Here is a 25240-nt window from a genome sequence, read left to right as displayed (position 1 = left end):
CAAATCTGGTAGATGTTTGGGAAAGAAAAATTAAGAGGTGGATACTTATCAGAAAAACATTTATATATTTCAAAAGAATTGGATGATTTAAGAAAATCAGTTCCTCATTATTAATTACCTGGTATACAGGATTTATTTGAATGAAGATTAAAAAATGTTTCTTCAGAATATGATACAATATGTTTTCATGAGTGATAAAGAAATATTACTGAACTGAATCACATTAATCTAGATGTAAGCAAGCGAGATGTAAGCATGAACATGAATTTTAAGTAAACAATCTAAAAAGTATGTTTACTAAAAACATTTAAAACTTGCGAAACCCATTTAGTGTTTTTTATTTCCTCTTTCCTTTAGTATAATATGGATCTGAGAGACTTAAACATCACATTTTAATAGCAGATTTTTTGAAAGGTTGAGAAATAACATGAATGATTTGGTATTTTCTCACCAGTTTTATTGAATATATTAAGCATATTTTATTTTTAAATTAAATTATCATTCGATTTTGGGGACAACCAGCGGCTGAGCGGTAAAGACACTGGTAGTTCGATCCGAGGTTCGAATTCCGCAAACGGGCTGGCTGCATGGGCGTTTTCGTGGTTTTCCCCATGTATAACATATATACGAGCTAGTTTCCCTTATAAAGTCCTCCACGAAGGCATCCTCCCTTTAGGTAGATAGCCCTCGAGGCTTTGCCATAATCACATACATACATACATACATACGATTTTGTGCACAAATAATAAAATTTTGTCAAGAACTCAAAAAACGGTTCTTTAGTTCTTAGGTTAACCGCACCCGAGAGATTAATCGCCAAATATTTCTTGATTTATGGCATCCTATGCTATTCTGAACATTTCAGTGTTTGCACATGGGTTCGATTAGATAGTTGTGTATTGGACAGTTATCTATTCGTTGAGAATTAAAGGCAAACAAAATTTGTACCTTACTTTTGATTTATATGGATCTTTGGACCGTATTTTGAAATGAAACGGAAGCATGATATGTTCGACGTTATCCTAAAGACAATCGCTAAACATTTTCCGCCGGAAACTAAATTTTGACTATAATCGCATTTAATATGAAAGAAGCCATAAAACTATATTTTCAATGATTTATAAAATCCAACTATATCAGTTAAGCACAAATGTTCTCATAGAACACTCAAAAGCTAAATTTAATTTGAATTAAGTTTTGTTTCCCAGTCTTTCAAAAATATTAAATTCGTCATGCTCATTTTTATGAGTATAATAATAAATAAAAGCATTTAAAATTAAAGCAGAAAGAGTTCCAAAAAGTAATTTAAATAACTGTGTGTCGAATTGTGTAACTATTGTTGCTGGAGACCAGTTTTGAGCATTAGAGATGTTTCCCTCCCCAAATTATAAAATTAAATATATCATCTTAAATGGAATACAAACAATATTTTTTCAAATTTTATTTCATCTAATTGAGTGAAAAGTTCAGGGCACAATTTAAAATTCATGTGCAAAAGAAGACAGATCTTTGAACAGTGAAACAGTATCTCACCAAAATATGCTTTTTAATTAAAGGAATTCGTATGTACCAGTTAACATCAGTCGCTGTTTTCAAAACTATCTCATTTTAATATGTCGTTACAGTAAAAAAATATGCTGTTAAATTTAAAAGATTATTAATAAAGGAAAGGTAATTTATTACCAAAGTATGTATTTTTTGCCATTCTTTGAAACGCAGTATTCTGTATTGTATATAATTGTTTAACAATAACAAGAAGCAGAAACAGGAATTTGAAACTGACATGTATTTTGGTACTAGAAAGGTATTTTATTTATTACACTAATGGCACAAATTTGCAAAATTATTTGCAAAATGTTATTGAAAGTGCACGTAAAATTACTTTTTAAATTTTTGACATAGTTACACTAAGGAGCAGCACGTTTTCTTAATGGTCACTCCTAAACGAACGATTTCAGCACTCGTTGATATTTAGCACTTTCTATCTTTTATTCGCAACACACAAAATCAGTAGATGAAAACCGCATAAATATTTTAAAGTACCGTATTAATAACTGTTACTGAAAACTGAGTTAACCGTTTGCTGCAGCTTTTTGATAAGACTTTGCTAAATTTTACATGGGTTGGAACTTTAATAGTTGATGTACTGCTATACAAACGCCATGAAAGTGCCATCATTGCTTCTAACTTACATACACGATAGTTCGATACCTAACCCACCTTACAGTAAAATGACTCTTTTCCCAATGCTATTTTCATACATTATGACGAGAAAAATAAAATCTCTTATGAGTTGACTGTTCAAAATTGTTTAGGCGCCAGGGTTTCGAAAGTGGTACAGCGGAATTCTTTGAAATGCAGAAGTGGCTACAATGACTCAAACTCACTTGAAGCGCTATGAGCGCGAAGAGGAGGCTTTCTTACGACGTATACCATCAGTTTGATGAGATGCGTGTCGGATTGTACAAGCCAAAACTGAAACACAAGTTGAACAAATGGAATTTTGCAATTCACCATGAAAATTAGAAATCCTTCAGAATCTCAGTAATGTTGTGGCTAGGGCGATTCGTAAGAGCTTATGGCTATCCTCATGTATTCATACTTGGTTTAGAATAGCACCATCACAATGGTGCTATCCTGCGGCAAAACCATATTTCAAGATGCAGGATTTCGGTTTAGTTTTGGAATTTGACCTGCGAACGGTGTTGGGGGAGGAAAAAAATAAGCGGCATCACTTTGTTTTAGCTTTCCATAATTTTAAGACAATGCTTGGTTGCACTTAGTGACATCTATGGTTGTATTTGTCGCTAGAATGGGCTGAAAAGTGCTTTACCATTTACCGTATTCTTTGGAATTAAATTCTTGTGAATGTGATTTGATTCCTGTAACGTAGAAATTCTGGATTCTGGATTATTGCTAAGTGTTATTACTTTTCATACGGATTTTCTTCCATTACGTTTTGTATAATAATAGACTCCCTTTATTTCGATATGTCCAGTGCGTCTACAAACTCTCAAAACTAAATTATTTAACACATTCCAGCAAGCCTGCCAAAAGGCAATTGACAGCATTTATTACTATGACATCTCAACTTGTCTTTCGTTAAATATCATATGCTTACGAACAGCATTTTCTATAAAGTATATAGTTTGATTTGATTTAGCGAATATTTGCTGTCACGATTCAAAAGCTCATCAAAGTCGAGAAATGTTACGTACCTTTTTAAGAAAGACACGGTAACACGAATTTAAATTTTCCTAACAGACTAACCTAACTCAAATTTAATAAGTAATTGCGTTGTGTGTTTTAGTTCCGTACAACCCTTTTTCAAATTAGAATCTGACCTGGTGAAATGTCAGTAGTAAAGTTAAATAAAACATACACTTAAATTAATACAAAGAAAGTATATAAGTTTATTGAGCATAATATTATAGCATCAAATATTAATGGTAGATACCAAAACCAGACAGAACTATTTTTTAACAGAAAAGATTTTACCTTCTTCAGAGAGGGGGAAAAATATTTAACAGTTAACTTTAACATATACTGCAACTTGACAAATACTGTAACCAATTTATTTTCCTACCAAATTTTAACACAGGCTATTTGAGAACACATTCATACTTTGGAAACAGAATACTTAACTCAATTGAACATTTGCAAATTAACCGCTAAGCTAGGTAAAATACGGGGTCAATTTCTAGAATTTAAACCTTTTACAAGCACCAAATTTATTTTCTTTACTAGGGTTTCTAGGGACCATTAAATTACAATAACCGGAAAGATGCAGACTAATCAATATTGCACATAATTAAAAATTTCACCTACACTATTAATATTCCATAATCAGAAAAGATGGAAAGGTTATATTGCACAAATAAAATCATTAACAGTAAAAGATAATATAACACAACTTTAACAAGATTTCTAAGACGAAGCAGTGATGTAATTTAAGTAACATTCATTTTGTCCAGTGATCCTGAAAGGTTATTATATATATTTTTAAAATTTTCTCAGCCTAGGAACATCAAATAAACCTTAACTACTAATTAATTATTTTTTCTAAAATTTAAATTTTCCTTCTAACAAGCCATTAAATTCATCGACGGTTGGCCGGGGATACAAAAGAGTTATACAAAAGGGTTACACTAAAATAACAATTTCAAGAAAAAGGAAGAAAACTTATCTGAAGGCTTCCTGAAGACGATGCAGTCATGCAGGGGAACTGAACGGTCACAGGTATACAATACAGCCCGGTGGAAATTGAGCTCTGGAAAATACTGAACAATGGAGTTTTTCAGTCCAGAAGAATACCATAATCACGCAAGCTTCCTCAGGTACATCTATATGCATGGTTGGGCCAGCAGTGCAAAAGAAAATCTGACAGGAACCCATAGATGTTGATGTGCGAAGATCTGATGGCCAATTACTGCTCGGGAGAGAAATTGGATCAGGAGCCATCCCATCAGCTCCCTGAAGAAATACCCGCATGACGAATGAAGCTCCAGTGAAACGTGTATAACTTAGAACTTAGATGGTGAAGTTTAAGAATATCTATGGCAGTGAACTAATGTAGCTGAGGATAATCAGATTTAGGTGTACTAAAGGAGATGCAAATCACTCATATTGCGGATGAAAAATTGTTGTGCGAATAAATATAAAAATACAGTTACTTTAGGAAAATATCGAGTCTATTGAACAAACTAGATCGGGTGAAGATTTATACAGGCCGCAGGGGCTATCGGCCCCGTAGGTACGGCGTGCTGGATCACCGCCATTTTCGAAAAAAACATGCCATGCGAAAGCACGCTACTCTGTACTGCCGGTCAAGAGAAGTGACGAAAAGTGACCTTCGCCCCGAAATCAACCCGTTTTAGAAGCGACGGGGCAGCCAACTTGGCTAAGCTCACGCCCGCCAAAGTGAAAAAAATCAGTTGTCGAGATTCCAACCTTAAGCCATGCGAAATTTCACCTATTTCCAAAACGTTGAACTAAAGGCGAAACTCAATTCCCACCAAAAACGCGCCCTCGAGCAGATGCGCGTGTGAGAGTTAGCAACCTTGAAGGTTCCCTCAAGCAAACTTGTCCCGAGTCCAAAAAAACTCACATTTTTTCGTTAAAAGTGAATTCCTCTCCCATTTAAGCCAAACAATGGGTTTTGCAAGTTTTACGTTAATTAAATGGCTATAACTTAAGTTCTGTTGAAGGTAGAATTATGAAAGTAGTCTCAAATTAAAGTACTAATTTTTCTGCATCTATTGATATTAAATTTCAAGGGTTTAACTTAATTTAAGTCATGAAAATCCTAGTTTATTATGTGAAAATTTGCCAAAATCCATTGTGTGAGTAATCGCGAATACAAGCAAGAATGAATGACGCTAGCTAAAACATTTTCTTGCAAGTTCAAATAAATAATTGACCAAACAATGCCAATAATTAATTGAACAAATACATGTTGTGTAGCAGAAAATTTAGAATAATTAATACATCAAATTTTGATAGCTGTAATTAGATTAATTACGTTAATTTGCTACACAACAGAAAATAGTTTAATACAAATGTCATACATTAATCTCAATCTTTTGAAACAACTTGTGATTGGAGATGAAACTTAGTGCTCTGTATATGATCTTGAGGCAAAATTGCTATCATTTGCTTAGTTTGGTGAAGACTCACCATGGCCAAAGAAGCTTCGGTTAAGGAAATTTTGAATAAAGTCTATACTAATCCATTTTTGATTGCAAAGGGATAACTTGTAGAAGTTTTTTCCCTAGGAGACAGACCGTGAACTTCATGTTTTATATAGATATAATGGACAGACTGTTGAAACCGAATTCAGGTCGGAAGGCCTAATAGAAATCAGTTGAATATCTGGTTTCTGCTGCACGACTATGCGCCATCACAGAATTTTGTTCTCATCAAACAGTTTTTAGGAAAGAAAAGTACCACAGTTGCCTATTATCCCTCTTATTGAACAGATTTGATATCACCTTCAAACTTTCTGTTTCCTGAACGGAAGTCTTCTGTTTCCTGAACGAAAGAATACCTCAAAAGGTATTATTTTAATAGCATTGAAGAGATTCAGAACACTTGAGATTTGAATAGCATCCCAAGAAATGTAACGAAGTAATCAAGCAGCTGTTTGGACGTGTTAAACGTGTTTAGACTTGTTGTTATAAAGATTGTGCATTGAAAGCTAAGAAGTGAGAAATAAGAATGCTGTTTTCTTCAACTTTGAATTCTGCACGAACTTCAAGCTATTCCAAAAAAGTTGTAGTCGTTGCGTATAACGTCTGAGCAAGTTTATGTGCGACATTTATATCTTTACGCATATAAGAAATTAATGTAAATGATCGTAAATTGTAGTTTGCTAGTTGTTCAGTTTTTGATATCGCTTTTCTATTAGCAAACTTCGCTTCTGTCTCAGCTGTCGAACATTTCAATCGAAGGTCAAAAGCATTCATAAAGACATAAGCGAACAGATTCTCTATATGCATTGGACAGAAATTAAGGAAAAAGTCATACAGAGTAAAAGTTTTCAACACATTTGCAAAGGCAAAGGAAAAAAGAAGGAATTCAACGAAAGACACAAAAAAGTAATAAATAAAGTGCACAACTTTGGGATAATTTAATGAAGAAAACTGACTTTTTATTTATTTTAAATTGGTGATATGCATAAAGTCTCACATATATTTTTAAAATTCACTTTTAGAATCTGAGAAATGCTCCTTTCCTATTTATTAACAACACATTTATGTATTTCGAAAGAGAATTAAAATTTATTGTAGTAATTAGATTTATAAAATCGTTCTTGAATCACTTTTTCGATTAACGATTTTTAAGGAAGAAAGGTAATGTGAAGCTGCTTTATTCCTTCATTATACTTATGCTTATACCTTCTAATTCCTTAATTTGTGTTCTTTGATTCACATGGCTATGTTAAGAGTTACCGGTCAACCTAACAGCAGAGGAAGAGAGAGGAGAAACTGTCAGCAATTGTCATTAGCTCCAAGAGTCTTTCTGGTACTATCCGGGAAAGTGCAATTATTTGCCTTGCCTTAAGAATCGAGCGCTGCCCTCTAAGTGCGGCTGCAAGAAAAGCTGCGAGAAATGACAAGAAATCCCCATTTGCTCTATCTCTCCATCTTTGGCTCTTTCTTTCCTTCTCCTAACAGTACTTTTTTCTTCGTCCAAGTTAGTTTGTCTCAATTTTTTCTTCCCCCCCCCAGCTCGCGTGAGAAGTCAAATATTTGAGTGGCTCTGACAGTGTGCCTCGTATATTTGTCACTGATCCGACGGGGAAGGATTATAACTAGATTGTTTTTGTTTGCAACAAGAGAAAGAAGAGTGGACGAGACGGTAAAGGATCGTCTTTACATTGATGAGATGGCCACAAGTCCCATAATTACAGTGCCGGTAAAGGTAAAGGAGTGATTATGGCTTCACATGAACTACCTGTTTCCGTCTAGGCTATGGCGTAGTTATTATTACGAAGGTGTAAATCGTTTCATTGATTTTCCCATGTATTGGGCACTATTAGAAATCGATGATTTGTGGAGATTCCGCATTGAGTCATTTTATTGGAGCTATTTTGATAAATTACATTTGTTATCGTCGTGTCTGGTAATTCTCGCTATACTTCAAATTTTTTCATTATTTTTGCACAAAAATTTATTCATTAGCTTCAAGAAATATGCCATCACTTTTAAATGCAATTACTAGTACTGTATTTATTATTTAATTCCCGAAAAGACTGTTACTTAATTTTTTCTAAAATACAGCGAAAGATTCTTATGACTAAAAATAGGGCAAATCGTTTTCTTTTCTTCCGAATCTTAATTATACAATATCTACTAATCTCTCAAATCTCCATTCCTTTAATCCTTCATATAAGAAAAATAACAACTACAAAAAAATCTGATGTGGACACCACCTAGCTTCCTTTAAATTATACACAATGTTTTGATGCACTTCATTTGAACTTATTTCTTCAAATTATTCTATCTTAATTAATCAATCTCCCACATCAAATTAAAAATGGCACCAAAAATTTCAAATTTTAAAATTAAATATCCCGTTAATTTGTATCGCACGGAAGTCAAACTTATTTTTTCATAACAAGTATAAAACTTTTCCAACTATAAGTCTAGGAACCGGGAGACCGCATTTAAAGTTAGACTTCGTTATTTATCCAGAATAAAGTTTTTCAAAATTAAACATTACCAAAACATGAAAAACATGAATATTTTCGTCCTTTAAAACCCTTCTTAACTATAGCAGTCTTTCACGTACAAAATTTCAACGTTTTATGGCTAATCATGTTTTACCTATGCCTGATACATACATACCTACCTACGTGCATACGTATGTACGTATGTATACGTATGTATGTCTTGAAAAAATCCTTTTAAATACGTTTTACAGTCCATTTTAGGTCCCTACGTACAGATGGCACTAAAAAAAATCGCTTCGGTAACGGGCAGAATGGATATTTCTCTTGAAATATGGTACCCGAATTTTTTTGCGATTACAACGCTTTCTTTAATTCGTACAAAAAAGTAAAAAAAAGAAAGGAAATGAAAAATCCTTTAATTAATAAAAATGTTTTAATTGAATGTGGTACGAGTCCTAAATTTTCTCGAAATTGAATCTAAAAAGTTCTCGTATCTTTTGAACCTTTTAAATCTTGAGTTTCTTGAATACTTCACGTAAAAATAACATTGGAAAAACACTTTCAACTTAATATGACAAGTTTTTTTTAATTAAAGTAAAATTTCAAATCTGCGACAGGAAGCAAATTTAATAAAACACTTTTTAAAATGCAGCTATTTTTATTAAGAAATTAGAAAGGAATTTAGTAAAGAATCACATTGTGTTTACTAAATTCCTTTCATAATTTGGTCACATTGTTTTTCATAATTCGGTTCGTTTTCGGTCCCATTGTCAAGGAAGATGTTAGCCTTTGAGAATTAGAATATCTAACCCCTACTTATGTTTCGTTTTTTGAAAAAATGCAATTTGTGTTATCCGTTTTATTATGATATTCTTTTATTACTGTGGAAAGAAACTGTGTTCCTAATATAATATATCGAACTTCACTGAATCTCATACTTTAGGTACGCAAATTCAACTACAAACCGTGGTTCTTTGTAAGGAGTTCCTTCGCATAGTATGGTTTCAGTAAGTACGGATTCATTATACATCGATCTGAAAATTTCAAAAGGAACTAAAAAATTACCAAAGTTATTTTTAATGCACAAACGATAGTTTTTTCCCTCCTTATATAAATAAGTTTCTTTATGTGCATATTAAAATTGTACAATGCAGTACACATTGCAATAAAAGACGACTACGCCAGCACAGTGCTGTCAAACAGTCCGCAGTACTGGCGAAACCAATTACCCAGACTGCGATGTATTGCTGTATGTAAATCTCTGTGCATGTACTGCACATAATATGCATGTAATTTTTATTTACATGCATATGTGTATTGCACATAATATGTATAATAAATAATATTTCTGTGCATGTAAGTTTTATTTACCTTGAAGTAATCAAAATGACTATGTAACGAAGACCACAAAGATACCATTAGTAGTCTAAGATGAGATATTACAAATAACAATACAGCAGCTACCTCAACAGAATGAATTGTTTACTGTTAAAATGATAAATAAAATAATTCTGCTTTGCGAAGGTACTTGCACCCATTTCGTCTTTCGTCGTAAGTCGAAACAAATAAAAGAGGAATGGAAAACATTTGCCAATTAATAATACCATTAAGAAAAGAAGAATGCATCTGCTGAATCTGTAAATGGAGATGCATCTAACAGAACAATTTTGATTATAGAACATTGAAGAATATATAAATATTATTAAGACACAATAACACGCCGAATAAATACTAATTCAGAAGTCAAACAACAAAAATCAGCGTTAATTTACAAAATTTTCACAGGACTAGTTTCGATGGTTTTACCGAACCATCATCTTCAGCTGCAAAACCGCAAATGAACAAGATAGGAAATAATGTTTAGATAAGGTAAGAAAGCCTGGACAAGAATAAGCAAGTGGCGCCATCTGTTGGCGAAACCAGAACTAAAACATAATTTCTCTAAAAGCCGAAGGCAAATTTGGATTGGAATTAGGATCGTTAACTAGAACAGAAAGATTTTTATGAATGTGAAATGCCTCTAGAAAATCCAGTTCTCCAATGGAAGATGTTTTTTGAATAATTTTGGCAGCAGAAAAATTGAAAGTGTGATTTTCGGACCAACAATGTTGAGCAACAGAAGACTTCTGTGTTTCCTTTTTTCTAACATATGCCTCATGTTCTTTGACGCGAAATTTTAAGGCTCTCTTAGTTTGGCCAATGTAAATTAAACCGCACTGGCAAGGAATCCTATAAATACCCCAGGAATTCATATCCGGAATGGGGTCCTTGAGTATAGAAGTTGGAATTTTATTGATGGGAGAGTAAACAACCCGAAAGTTAAATTTCTGCAAAATATGTGCAACTTTATAGCTAATTGATGGAAAGAAGGGAATGACAACAGAATTTTTATAATCTCCTAAAATAAGAGTGTGGCTTTTAGTGTGTTGAGATGAGAATTTTTTAACTGCTTGATTAATAATGTTGGGTGAAAAGCCCCTGTCAATAGCTATTGCTTTTAAATAATTTAGTTCTTCATCAAGGGCTAGTTTGGAGCAGCAAACTTGAAGAGCACGGAAAACATAGGAATAAAATGAAGCTAACTTTTGTTTAGTCGGATGACATGATTTAAAATGTGGTGGAAGGCAAACCGATGAAGGTTTACGGTAAACTGTAGTACTGAAGTTGGATGTGTTACGTGTGACCAGAATGTCGAGAAACGGAAGAGAATTTAGAACGGAAGAGAACGGAAGAGAATCAATTCTCTTCCGTTTCTCGACATTCTGGTCACACGTAACACATCCAACTTCAGTACTACAGTTTACCGTAAACCTTCATCGGTTTGCCTTCCACCACACTTTAAATCATGTCATCCGACTAAACAAAAGTTAGCTTCATTTTATTCCTATGTTTTCCGTGCTCTTCAAGTTTGCTCCTCCAAACTAGCCCTTGATGAAGAACTAAATTATTTAAAAGCAATAGCTATTGACAGGGGCTTTTCACCCAACATTATTAATCAAGCAGTTAAAAAATTCTCATCTCAACACACTAAAAGCCACACTCTTATTTTAGGAGATTATAAAAATTCTGTTGTCATTCCCTTCTTTCCATCAATTAGCTATAAAGTTGCACATATTTTGCAGAAATTTAACTTTCGGGTTGTTTACTCTCCCATCAATAAAATTCCAACTTCTATACTCAAGGACCCCATTCCGGATATGAATTCCTGGGGTATTTATAGGATTCCTTGCCAGTGCGGTTTAATTTACATTGGCCAAACTAAGAGAGCCTTAAAATTTCGCGTCAAAGAACATGAGGCATATGTTAGAAAAAAGGAAACACAGAAGTCTTCTGTTGCTCAACATTGTTGGTCCGAAAATCACACTTTCAATTTTTCTGCTGCCAAAATTATTCAAAAAACATCTTCCATTGGAGAACTGGATTTTCTAGAGGCATTTCACATTCATAAAAATCTTTCTGTTCTAGTTAACGATCCTAATTCCAATCCAAATTTGCCTTCGGCTTTTAGAGAAATTATGTTTTAGTTCTGGTTTCGCCAACAGATGGCGCCACTTGCTTATTCTTGTCCAGGCTTTCTTACCTTATCTAAACATTATTCCCTATCTTGTTCATTTGCGGTTTTGCAGCTGAAGATGATGGTTCGGTAAAACCATCGAAACTAGTCCTGTGAAAATTTTGTAAATTAACGCTGATTTTTGTTTTTTGACTTCTGAATTAGTATTTATTCGGCGTGTTATTGCGTCTTAATTATAGAAGCCCCAAACAGGCTTACATTTTGCTTTCTTTTTTGCACGTGGTGTGGCCGCCATTTTGTGATTGTAGGAGTTTCGGTGAGTACATTTTTGCAATTTTCAAGTTATGTTTATGTTTTGTACATTTGGATATTGTGCTTTGCTTGTCTGATTTCATGCATTTTCTTACAAACATTTTGTTTTTCTATTCATTTCAGTGAGGGATTTTTCTGCTATTTTGTGTGTACTTTATTATTGCTCAGTTAATTTAGTTTGATTTTCTGCATTGTTTATCATGCCTTCATCCGTTAATCGTTTCACTAATTTACGCCTGAAACGGCAAAAATTCCTGAATCATCTTGACTTTTTACTTAAATGTAAATGTAAAAAATTGATCCCCAATTTTATTCAAATCAAATCTAATCAAAAACCTTCGAGTCGCGTTTCAAGAATTCTGTTAAATTGCAAACTTGCCTTACTTCGGTCCGTGAGAAGGGATACACGTCAACAATTGTCCAAAATTGAACATGAACTCTATAAGCTTCATCTGGAACTCGCTAAAACATATCCAAAATTCACTGCCCTTGAACAAAAGTCTTGGTCTAGAACGGAGAATGCAGTTAACCGTCATAAAAACACCCTTGCAGTTAAATTCGAAAAACTTCTTTTACAGTCTTCCAGTTCAAGTAGTTCAAAAAATCTTCCCATTGTAAACATCAAGCCAATAGTTAATATTTCTAATGTTAGTCTTTCAGAAGAACAAGAGAGAATTCTAAAATATAATTTTAACTTCTCACAAACCTGTAAACCCTCGATTCCAAAGATTTTGGCTCCTATCGAAAAAGCTTTCAAGTTCAGTAAAGTTTCAGATTCATAGAAAGAAATGATTAGGCATCTTATCGCTCATAATGTGAAATTCAATAATAAACCTTTGAAACCAAATCTAACTGCGAGAGAAAGAGCTACAATGCGCGAGATTCATTCTAACCCGGATATTGTCGTTTCAAAGGCCGACAAAGGTGGCCAGATAGTCGTCATGGATAAGAACACTTACATCGATGGTGTCACTAAACTCTTAAACGAAGGACCATATAATCCGATCCCTAAAGATCCTTCACCTTCGGACTTATCCAAAATAAAAACTGCGATCAAATCTTCGCAAATCATTTCAAGCAACTTAAAACATTCGCTTATCCCATCTGTTGCGAATTGTGCCAGATTATATGCTCTTCCCAAAATTCATAAAAGTGGTATTCCTTTCCGCCCTATTGTATCAAATTTAGGTACTGCCTCGTATCCATTAGCTAAATATTTAGTTTCTAGATTTTCCACTCTATTAGACAATAACATTTACACCATAAAAAATTCAATAGAGTTTGTAAAAAAGGTTAAAAATATTTCTCCTCGTAATTTACTCATGGTTTCTTTTGATGTAAAATCATTATTCACCAATGTCCCAGTGGAGGGTGCATTAAAATGTCTAGAAACCAGACTTCGCGAATTTCATTTCTCTTGCATCGAAATTGATGAGCTAATTTCTCTCACTCAACTCTGTTTGAAACAAACACATTTTGTTTTCCAAAATAAATATTACAAGCAAACTGAGGGATTAGCCATGGGAAGCCCCCTCAGTCCCATCCTGGCTGATATCTACATGCATTATTATGAATCAAAATTGTTTGAAACTTTAAACTTCCCGGCATGGTTCCGCTACGTATACGATACTTTTACCCTGTTTGAAGGTAATAAAGATGATTTAAATAGAGTTCTTTCAACAATGAATTCTATTGATCCTGCTATTCAGTTCACTTTTGAACTTGAGACTTGCAATTCTCTTCCTTTTCTCGACATTCTGGTCACACGTAACACATCCAACTTCAGTACTACAGTTTACCGTAAACCTTCATCGGTTTGCCTTCCACCACACTTTAAATCATGTCATACGACTAAACAAAAGTTAGCTTCATTTTATTCCTATGTTTTCCGTGCTCTTCAAGTTTGCTCCTCCAAACTAGCCCTTGATGAAGAACTAAATTATTTAAAAGCAATAGCTATTGACAGGGGCTTTTCACCCAACATTATTAATCAAGCAGTTAAAAAATTCTCATCTCAACACACTAAAAGCCACACTCTTATTTTAGGAGATTATAAAAATTCTGTTGTCATTCCCTTCTTTCCATCAATTAGCTATAAAGTTGCACATATTTTGCAGAAATTTAACTTTCGGGTTGTTTACTCTCCCATCAATAAAATTCCAACTTCTATACTCAAGGACCCCATTCCGGATATGAATTCCTGGGGTATTTATAGGATTTCTTGCCAGTGCGGTTTAATTTACATTGGCCAAACTAAGAGAGCCTTAAAATTTCGCGTCAAAGAACATGAGGCATATGTTAGAAAAAAGGAAACACAGAAGTCTTCTGTTGCTCAACATTGTTGGTCCGAAAATCACACTTTCAATTTTTCTGCTGCCAAAATTATTCAAAAAACATCTTCCATTGGAGAACTGGATTTTCTAGAGGCATTTCACATTCATAAAAATCTTTCTGTTCTAGTTAACAATCCTAATTCCAATCCAAATTTGCCTTCGGCCTTTAGAGAAATTATGTTTTAGTTCTGGTTTCGCCAACAGATGGCGCCACTTGCTTATTCTTGTCCAGGCTTTCTTACCTTATCTAAACATTATTTCCTATCTTGTTCATTTGCGGTTTTGCAGCTGAAGATGATGGTTCGATAAAACCATCGAAACTAGTCCTGTGAAAATTTTGTAAATTAACGCTGATTTTTGTTGTTTGACTTCTGAATTAATATAAATATTAATTGTTTCTATCGTTCTAGGCATTCTCATACTAAATTACATGTTTTAACATGAATTTTTGTTTCTTAAAAATAAGTTATGATGCAAATGGTAAAAAGGTACAAGTATGATTGCCATGGGCTATTTTATTGCATACCATAAATGTTACTCTAGCGAACTACTTCTGAAAGTTATCAGAATTTCTGAGAGCTAAAATAAGCACTGATATTAACATCACCTCGTAATGTTAAATGCTACTTACGTTTAAACTAAGTGATTAGTTGATTTGCCTAAACTACCAAGCGGCTTACAGTCGTCTTACTTAAAGTTTTACGAATACATCAAAAGGTATGCTTGCCGTGAGCATACCTTTTGATGTCGCGAGCATACCTTTTGATGTATTCGTTTTATTCGAAAATGCAAACTGAAAGATTGCTATAGTTTGTTATGTACAAACTAAAAATGTAACAACTCAATCACTGCTTCTTGCGCCTTAACTACAACAGGTTAAAATATGTAAAAAATAAATAAGTGCATTTAATAAGTATTGGCCCAGCTTTGAAATTAGGGGGACCACTGAGCGTAAGTTCTAGTAAAAACAAGAAAGAACTTGTAGAGCCATTAGAATTTTTGAAGCAGGAAGCACGAAAAATGAGCTCTGCCTTCGCTGGGACTCTAATCTGGGACCTCTTGAATAAACGCCGTGTGTGTTACCTTTACCCTACGAAGGTATGTGGAAAGAAGGTAGAAAATACCCCCTTTTAAAGTGCGACTGGAGATTAGAGGACTCATTCGCCAAATCAGGTGGTGAAGAATTATCATCCACCACATTTTAGTTCAGGCGCCACTGTAGTGTCATTAGGATTTTTGAAGTAGGAAACACGAAAAATGAGCCACGCCCTCGCCGGAACTCGAACCTTGACCTCTCGAATACGCGCCGAGTGTGCTTCCATTACACACGAGGGCATGTGAAAAGGAGGGAGGAAATACCTTACAAACTTACCGAAAGCAGCGTGGTTAACAGGAGGGTGGAGAACGAGAGAAATATTACTGATGATTGCGTTGCCAAACTTTCTAATTTGCAACTTTCGCTCTCTGCTTACAACTAATTAATATGTTTGATAAAAATAAAAGTAGAAACAGACATACTGGGTAGATTTAAAATAACGTTTTAATTCATATGAAATTTAAAATCTCAATGGAACGATTACCTCTGTAAAAAATCAAAGCTATCCGAGATTGCAAGTGGTCGTTTATAGAGGGTTTATTGTAGATCAGATCAAGAGTGATGTGAAATACTGGGAACAGTACAAGTAGTGAAAATGATACTGGTTTCTTGAAAGATGGTTGATCTTCGTATGGTTCAAATAATTGTTCAACTGTTCAAGTGAGTAAGAGGAATATAAGACTGCGATAAAGCAAATGAAATGAAGAATTTTATGTCTAGCAGCATTAAACAAGATTAGTGCTTCTACGAAATAAATAAACATAGATCATTCATTATCTTTCTAAGATAACCAACTTCCAACGATGACCAAAATCGAATCGAACCGTTGGTAGTAGTTTTAAAATGAGTTCACTATATTTTGGAAAAAGAAAAGGACAAATAAGTTATGTATTATAAAAATTCATTTATAACTTCCAGCAAGAATACCAAACTTTTACATTGTGGCTAACTCGTCTAACAGTGCGAATATTCCATTAACTCTATTTTGACATCAACAAACTAAGTGATTGATGTACCATCTTTCTCATACCGTGCTATCTCATGTAGTATCTCAAGATCGTAAATATCAATATCATGAACTAGAAGAAAGTAAGAAAGGGTAGAGCAGATCCTAGTTCTGTTCGTGTCTCCTTAATATTTTTATTACTGAAGTTCAAACTACTAACTTTAAGAATGGTTAAAATAAATTACCTCCATTTATCATAAAATAGTTTGGGAAATGGTTAAAATATATGCCATCCATTTATTCTAAAATTTATAATGATTTATTAAAGGAAAACTTTTCGAGTAACATATACGTGAGAAACAGACATATTAATACACGAAAAAGGAGAAAACGGGTATATTAGTCTGCTGCAAACTTAATTAACTGACTTTTCCCTAAATGTAAAACTATTGCTTTATTTTTTTCTGTAATAATATTAAAATTCATTTCTTCATTTCTTAAAGGTTTTATTTTGCAACATTCGTTCATTGCTATATTTTATTGAAGTTGAGTGAATGAAACCTTTACCTGGTTTTTTTGTGCACTGTCACACAATTTTGAAAATGTTTATCCTCTATGTATTCTATTCATTCTATTACATAATACTGGAATACATATAATTTTAATTCCTTACTAATGCTTCTAATTAAATGTCCTTTTCATAAAGAAATTTCGTTATTTTAATTTACTACTTTCGTTATTTTAATTTACTATAATTTATATTTTTTTTGTAAAACATTTATAAACATTTATTATAAAACATTGTGAAGTTAATTTAGAAGTCAAACAACAAGTGTATCTTAATTGTGAAATTGGCAAATGCTTCTATCTTTATATAATTTTAAAAATGAGTGTAATGATATGCATCATTTTTACGTTCATGAAAAGGCAGTGAAACCTCTCATGGCGACTGCCTCTTGGCGCCGCATTAGGAGAACCTCAGTTTGAAAAGAACCATTATTTTTTAGAACATGAATAAATACTAGTACCGAACAAATGCGGTACCAGCATTTTTGAAGACCTAGGAAATCAGTATATTTGGCGAAGTATATAAATGAAACCAAATCATTATATACTTAGTTAAAATTTAAATCATTTTAACATTTGACGCGTATTATAAATGCAGCTTACTGTAAACTCAGGCGCCTTTTGTAATACGTAGTATTTATTATCTATGATATTATTGCATTTTAGCTTTCGAGAAATATCATTTCTATAGAGGGAAGTGAAGGAAAATTCAGTTTTTCTTGACATAACTTCAAATGAGTTTCAGTTAATTTGAATTTAGAATTTTTTCTTTCCGCTGAAACTGTCTGACCGAACTTACAAAAACAACTCCTAACTTACTCAGTCCGTAAGAATTTTATAAACAGTATAAACAACTCGATTGGTGTTTCTACCATTCTACAAATGAAATTCTGCAATCTGCACATTTCTAATCATCTCTTCAGCATTTAATATTGCACTGCTAATCGCTAACTTCACCTATATTGCCATTTCTGTCAAAGTACACTGCAAGCTTTGGCAGGTTTAGCTAATCAGCTCATGTCCAGTTTTTAAAATGATAAATAAATGCTCAGTGCTGCTCGCTATGCCGCTAAGTACACTGGCCATGCTCAACTATTTGCTTCAGCAAAAAAAAAAAAAAGTGTCTGATTTGTTAGTGGATCTTAAGAAATTTTTAGATCTATTGATGAATTATCGGAATGTTTATGGTTGAAAATTCATTTTATTCATCAAAAACCATGACTTTGAATGCAGATTTAAATCTTAAATTTCTGATAGATCTCAAAACTCAAACAAAGCGAGCACCTTTAAACCCTCTATCCTTAAGGGGACAATGGACGTTCAGATTCGTAAATTTCCTTCGAAAATTCGAAATTTCATTTTTTGTTTCTAAAAATAAAGAATAATGTAAGTGATGTTTACAAAACAGAATTTTTAAGTTGCGATGAAAATTAAGCATTTTATAAGGAAATTTTGTTTTCGACATGGACATTTAAATGCGTTTAAAGGGCATTTAAAGGGCTGCCATATTTGTTTTTTAGACTTTACACTCGCAGACAAGCCACTAACTCATTTTATTTCGAAAATGTAGGAACTGCAACATGCATATTATTCTTTCCGTGAATGGCAACAGGAACTACTTCGAGTTTTGTTTACATTTAGTGGCACGGCGAAGTTCGTTTGCTTATATTTGTGATTTGTTTTTATAAATCAAAAGTAAGCATGCTGCGAGTTCTAGATGGCGAAAACCTGTGTCCCGCTCTTTAAAAAAAAAGGAAACTTGCAAGCGATAAAGCAAATAAGAGATGGAACAAATGCAAAAGTGAAACTGTTGAATGTTTTGATACTGGTTTGCACAAAGTATGCAATCCCAAATGCTGATGTTTCACACCAATCTGATGTAGATGTATTACTACTGTGTTTCTTCAGTAACGCTGGAAATAATGATGATTTAGTGGAAAATAATGTTTCTACTTACACTGTCATGTGTGATAATATGTGGATTCATTTACTGAAAGAACTTAGGTGTCAGTATTGCAATAAAAATGAACTAAAAGTAAACAAATATGATAATTTTGGTTATTCTTCAAAGCTACAGATTTTATGGACAACTCAAATGCCTTCTCTTTTATACCCTTGATCACATTTACAAGTTGAACAACACATTTATTGCAAGCTTTCCTATCCATTGCTTTGATACCAAGAAACACTGAAAACTGTTCTGTAACCGAATGTCCTCTACCAATATTTAGAAAGAGTTTGACGCGCTTTTGTTTCAAATTGCCATTGTGCAATCAATCAAAGACTTGAATAGATTAAATCCATTTCATTTATATAATATTGTATTTGCAATGCTATGCAGAACAACTAAAAATATTTTTAGACAATAATATTTGAAATATAGGTAAAAGTAGGTTAGCAAGTAAATACAAGTCTACGTGATGTACCGTGTGTTATGCTTGTCTACAGAGCATAATACATAAAATTGATTCTGTTTAAATCAAATGAACAAAATTGAGCTTAGAAAGAACTATTAAATGAAGTAGTAATATAATAGAATGCAGAAGCATTTATAAGTCATTTTAAGGTATGCAAATAAAAGTAAATCTTTATATTGTGTTTTCACGGATTTCAGATTTTTGAAAATTTTGAGTACTGAATTTATCTCTTGCGTTTTAATTGTTATCGAATTATTTTCATACTTGATTTATATAATTGTAATACTATTCATGAGAGAACTGTGCATCCATTTTACTATTGATGAACTTTTCTAGGAATTGTTAGGCTTTTCGTAAAATAACGACCCATAAAAATTCAAAAAATTGTGAAAAATTTAATAAATAATTTATTTTTCAATGATGTTTCATCCTATTTAAAATGCATGCCTAATTTTATTTATCATTTGATATAGATTCATTAGAAAAATTATTGTAGGTTTCTGATTAATTTTTATGCGCAAGGGGCTATATGAATATAAGTGTAAAAATACATAAAATTATTTTACTTTTTTTGGAAAACTTTTACCTCTATCATTCTAAAATTGTATATATAGGTAAATAAATGCACAATACACATAACTGAAAAATATTTTAAAGTTTGAACAAAAAGTAAGAATTTTTCATTTAAACGTCCCGTGTTCCTTTAAAATGGATCAAGAAATTTCCTCATTTTTGCAAAATCAGAATAAGATTTTACATGAAGGTATTTATTTATAAGTCTTCCCCAAGTCCTCAAAAGTCTTCCAGAGTTTAATGATACAGTACGGTAATTTAATATTTTACCTTGTTGTTCCACCGTTGAATACCTTGTTGGATATTGTCAATGATCCTCTTTGATATCGTTGCGTTGGCGATATCAAAGAGTACAAAGAGTATTGGCGCTTAGGTAGCTGCCAACGTCGGGCCTATATTGAACATAATCTGTCTAAAAATGACCACTTAGCCTAAAGACCAAAATTATCTGAAACTCTAAAGTAATCGCCTTAAAACAAGTAATATGGAAATGTTCTAATGATGTATTTCATGTAGCACAGTGTGAAAATGGTATAACATGCATGAAATCTAATTAGAATCTTGTGTAGATCCTATTAAAATAAGTGAAATGTATGAGAATTCTATTGATATTGTATTATCACCTAGTAATCAACCATTTTTGAAAAGCAAAATTAAATCAAATAACAGAGGTTTGAATCAAAATGAAATTGAATATTTAAATGAAGGAATTTAATGATTTACACAGTTTTGATTTTGACTCCTTTACATTATAGTTATGAATTCACTGCAGCGAAACGAGCTTTCAAATCTTTTTATAATAATTTTAGCGTAAAGCGAAATATTTAAGATCATAATAAATAAATAAATATCTGTATCTTCAATCACGAGGACAACACAAACTACATAATTGATTTTTCTATTCATTAGGCAATAACATAAGAATACGATTCATGATAAAATTATTGATTGTAAATTTCTGAAATTTAAATTTGAATCAAGACTGTAAAGTCCAATAATTTAAGAATGTTTCGAGACGTATTCAGTATTATTAAGAACAAGAATAATATATTTTCTTCAGCCATTTTAGCCATTGGTTTTGCTTTAAAAAGTGTTTTTAATTTTTGATTCAGGACTCTTTCGTCTGAATATAGTAATTTAATCTTTAATTATTGTTTGTAATTAGGGTTTCTTTCTGAGGAGAGAGAAATTCCAGAAGTATGTTGTTATTGAATATTAATTCACGGGAATTTAAAGATTTGTGGGGCTTTTCTTGGACAAATTAACTTTATTAGTCTCACTAAAGAAATTTAATGCAGTTATTCCTGATGAAGAAGTAACAGGGCAAGTCATCATAAATTACGTTTTTATCAAATTACAGTTGTCAGTGATGCGGTTTTATTAGTCTTCAAACAATTGAAATAAAAATATATCTTTCATGAATAAACCGTAAATCTATTTTTTAAATATTCCAAATTTTTTTAATCAATTGTTATTCTTTTTAAACCAAAGGGCGTTAGCCCAGAAGGGCTGTAAATTTCGTTTTAACATTTTACGTTGAAAACTTTAAATGTCGGTTCACTTTTCAAACTATTGTCACCATATATTACAGCCATGTATTATATTTAAAGAAATTAAATAATGAATAATCTACATAAATGTTTGTATGTTTCTCGCACTGTTATAAAACGACGGAACCTAGAGCCATCAAACTGTAAGTAACGAATATGGGCATCTGCAAGCCCAAATTTGGAATTTGTTTTATTATCTACTAGCAGCTACGTGGCCAGCCTTCGTCTGGCGTTTAAATGTATCGGAAAAATGCCTGAAGGGAACACCAAACGTTAAATTTAAAAGCTGCGCAGAATTTTACTCTATAGAACAAATTCATCCCTCCAAAAAACCACAAATTAAAAAAATGTATTACATATAACAAAATACAATGAAATAAGCAACATACCTTAAGACAAATATTAATTACACTAATAAATAAATTAATCAACTTCCCGTTGCCTTCTCTCGACAAACGTCCTGTATCCAACAGAAACATTAAAATTAAAAACTGCACAGAATTATCGCATTCATTTTTCCAAGTGGCAACAATGCTGATTTTCAACAGCCAGCGGCTTATTCACAAAGCCTACAGACCGTTTCTTCTGCTGTTTGCTCCGATTGGTTAAAAGAGGTAGGGTTACAGAATCTAGTGCTTGGCGACTTTTGGTTCATCGCCTTTATGAATTGTATTTGAGCGTCGTGTACCAAAAAGTGAGCATAACCCACCGGAGAAACCGCAGACCAGTGGTAACGCGCGCGAGAAAAATTCTCAGACTTTTAGGTCGCCGGCTCTATCCCCGCTCGTAGCTTTCCTAAACTCTTCTCTATACGGATTTATTTTTATTTTAACTTTATTGAATGACTGTCATTATTTGTCTTTTCGCCTTCGGGTACGGTGTTAAAAATTAAACGCCTTTATTTTCTCTATTTTTGTTAATGTTAATTTTTTTTTCTTTTTTTTATTTACTGGTTTGTACTCTTTGTAGTAGGTACCAGTAAGCAAGATTACGATCCAAGATCCCGAAAAGCGTTTCAATAGATATAGCGCATAACGGAATAAAATATAATTTTAGTTATACTTACTTGTAAAAAGAATAGGTATCCGACACCCTTAAATGTTTACTGAATGTTTTCATTTGGTTAATATTTTAATATTCCTTTATTTGTATAAATTAATGCGCTATAAAAATTTACACAACAGACTCTTCCTAAGTGAAATAACGAAAAAGTGCATATGCTGTCTCGATATAAACACCTTTTCTTGTAAAACAATTACGTACTTTTAAAAGTTTAAATTCAAATACAAATAAACTATTAATAAGATCACTAGGTTATTTAAGATATATTCCACACAATTCCTCTAAGCTTTCATTTATAAACTAAAAAAATATTGAATGAAATAAACGCTGTTTCCGTTTGTTTGGCGTTAATTACCACGCCTACAGGGCGATAACTCGCCATTCCAAATATGACCGCCAAGCAGATGTTTCCTCCAATGAGAGCAGCCCGTAGCGAAATTGTCTGTAGGCTTTGTGAATATGCCAGTCAGCAGCCCAGAATACAATTGAATGAAAAACTGTTGCCTAAACCACATTTCGAAAAGAAAGAAACTATTCAAAATTATGCAAAAAAATCGAAAAAATAAAATTAAAAAAAATCTGATTCAAGTTTTGAAAAAAAAAATCGCTTCGAGATGCACTGGCTCTTGTCTAGATGCAACTATATGCCAAATTTCGTAGCCCTGGGTTCATGCTGACGCGCAGCACGAACGAAAGACACACAGATTAATTCTTTTATTAAATGTAGAGATTTCATATTTTGTAAAATTTTAACAAATTCTTGATTAACAAACTCAAAAATTTCAAAGCGAGCAATGGCAATACTCTACGGAAAATAAGATTTGTATCTCCAGCACTCGAGACTGTGCATCGGAAATTCTAAAGTTATGCTGATTTTAAAATTATTTTGCGATGTTGCTGTTGAACTGAATTTTGTCGTTTAAGTGCCAAGAATATTAGATATTTAATAAGTAACCCACAAAACGTTATATATATTTAATAAATAAAGGTAACCCACAAAACGTTATATATATTTAATAAATAAAGGTAACTCACAAAACGTTATATATATTTAATAAATAAAGGTGACCCACAAAACGTTATATATATTTAATAAATAAAGGTAACCCACAAAACGTTAAATCTGAAAGCTCTCAGATTTATTCTTTTTTTGCTTTAGAAGCTTCACTTAAAATATAGAAACAAACTCCTTTAGAGAATATTTAGCTTCGTACTAAAAATGCAGGAAGAAGTTTTACCTATTTTAAATCTTTTATGCTAGAAATTCATCATATTTTATTACAATATTAGTAAATCACACTGTGTTTTGGCACCCGTTTTAATTGTATGACTGAAAAAACGCTTTGCAGCAGTTTACTAATAGTTAAACTAAAATCCGTTTATTCCTTTACCTTAATCATTTTCATCTGCAGAAATAAAATACATAAAACATTTGATTGAGAGAGCAGCATTCTAAAATTAAACAAAAATGCAGTTTTAAATTGGCGTAAATTTTGTTTAAACTTATATAAAACTCACAACTCGAATATTTGAAACCTCCACCCATCTGAGTTTTTTTTTTTTTTTTTGCCTAAATTTAAACATTGCGAAAATTAAGAAATGAAATACTCACTGTATATTATAAGAGCACTTATGAGAAAACGGTTATGCCTTTCTTTGTTCCTCCACTTAAAGTCTCCAACAGTGACGAAATAGAACCGGTGATCTATTGGATTTTGAATTCAGGCGAACGGTGGATTCATGGTTGGTTTCAGTGGCTTTCTTCATCCGTAGAGAGTTCAGAGTTCTCCAGAAGAAAGTTCTCCACTAAGGCATTCCATTTCTTAGGCAGATTGCTTTCGTGGCTTTGACATATTAAATAATCTAACCTAACCCCTCTCTTAAAGAAGGACTGGACGGAGTGCCAGTTGAACAAATCTAAGTGATGAAGACACTTACCGTTCACCATATTTTTGTTCCAGCGTCATTTCAGAGGGTATGATTTGTATTAGTTGAGCAAATGAGGGGTAAGCATTGATGCCTTGTAATTTAACTAAGTTATTTATTCTTTCTATGTAAATGTGTAACTACTGTTAATCTTTGAGTTATGTTGTGAAATGTTTCCTATTCAATTGTAGAGACATTAGGATCTTTTTGGAGGCCGAAGAGATGAAAAATGAGCAATCGCCTTCGTCGGGAATCGAGCCACGGACCTCTGGAATACCGGCCCAGCGTGCAGCCGTGCAGATCCAGTACACCACGAAGGCACGCTAGAAAGGCGGGAGAAATACCTTATAGCATGCAATGTGAAACCGGATATAGCTCTCGAATCCCGAAGAAGGCATGGTGGTACTTTTCCAAAATCTCAGTAAGAGGCAAAGGTGGCCCACCTATTCTTTACCTCCATAATACAGTGACCACCGCTTCTGACCTCAATAGTTTCCAACGTCTGTAGACGGTTTGATCCCGTCATTGGAAAAAAAAATGTACGAAAATTCAGTCAGTATTAAAAACAAAAAGGTTTAACACTGGGGATAGTGAAAAAATATACATCTTTAGAAATGAAGAAAGTAAGTTATAAATCATATTGATGCATATTATTTAAAAAGAGCTTAGAAACTATCAAAATTCGGTTGATAAGTGAGTCATAACCATTTATTTTTCGCTTAGAGACAGTAGTTTTTCCATCGTTCTGGAGTAAACAAATTAAACGTTTGT

At 32.9% G+C, this 25240-nt stretch overlaps 1 protein-coding gene across 1 annotated transcript in view; it reads left to right on the top strand.

Annotated features, from left to right (window-relative positions):
- Positions 1-25010, top strand: part of LOC146996898 (TWiK family of potassium channels protein 7-like) — a 31988-nt gene extending 6978 nt beyond the window's left edge. Inside the window, exon 2 of the mRNA XM_085819156.1 lies at positions 24661-25010. Coding sequence (XP_085675282.1) covers positions 24661-24695 — 35 coding nt within the window. The 3' untranslated portion in view covers positions 24696-25010. The remainder of the gene's footprint in view (positions 1-24660) is intronic.
- The last annotated feature ends 230 nt before the right edge of the window (positions 25011-25240 follow it).

The sequence above is a fragment of the Stegodyphus dumicola genome, chromosome 6 (assembly GCF_044657685.1).
Source record: "Stegodyphus dumicola isolate Sdum_Otavi_A_Nest chromosome 6, ASM4465768v1".
Lineage (NCBI taxonomy): Eukaryota > Metazoa > Arthropoda > Arachnida > Araneae > Eresidae > Stegodyphus > Stegodyphus dumicola.
The sequence above is the reverse complement of the archived record's forward strand: the minus strand, read 5'-3'. Positions and strand labels throughout refer to the sequence as shown.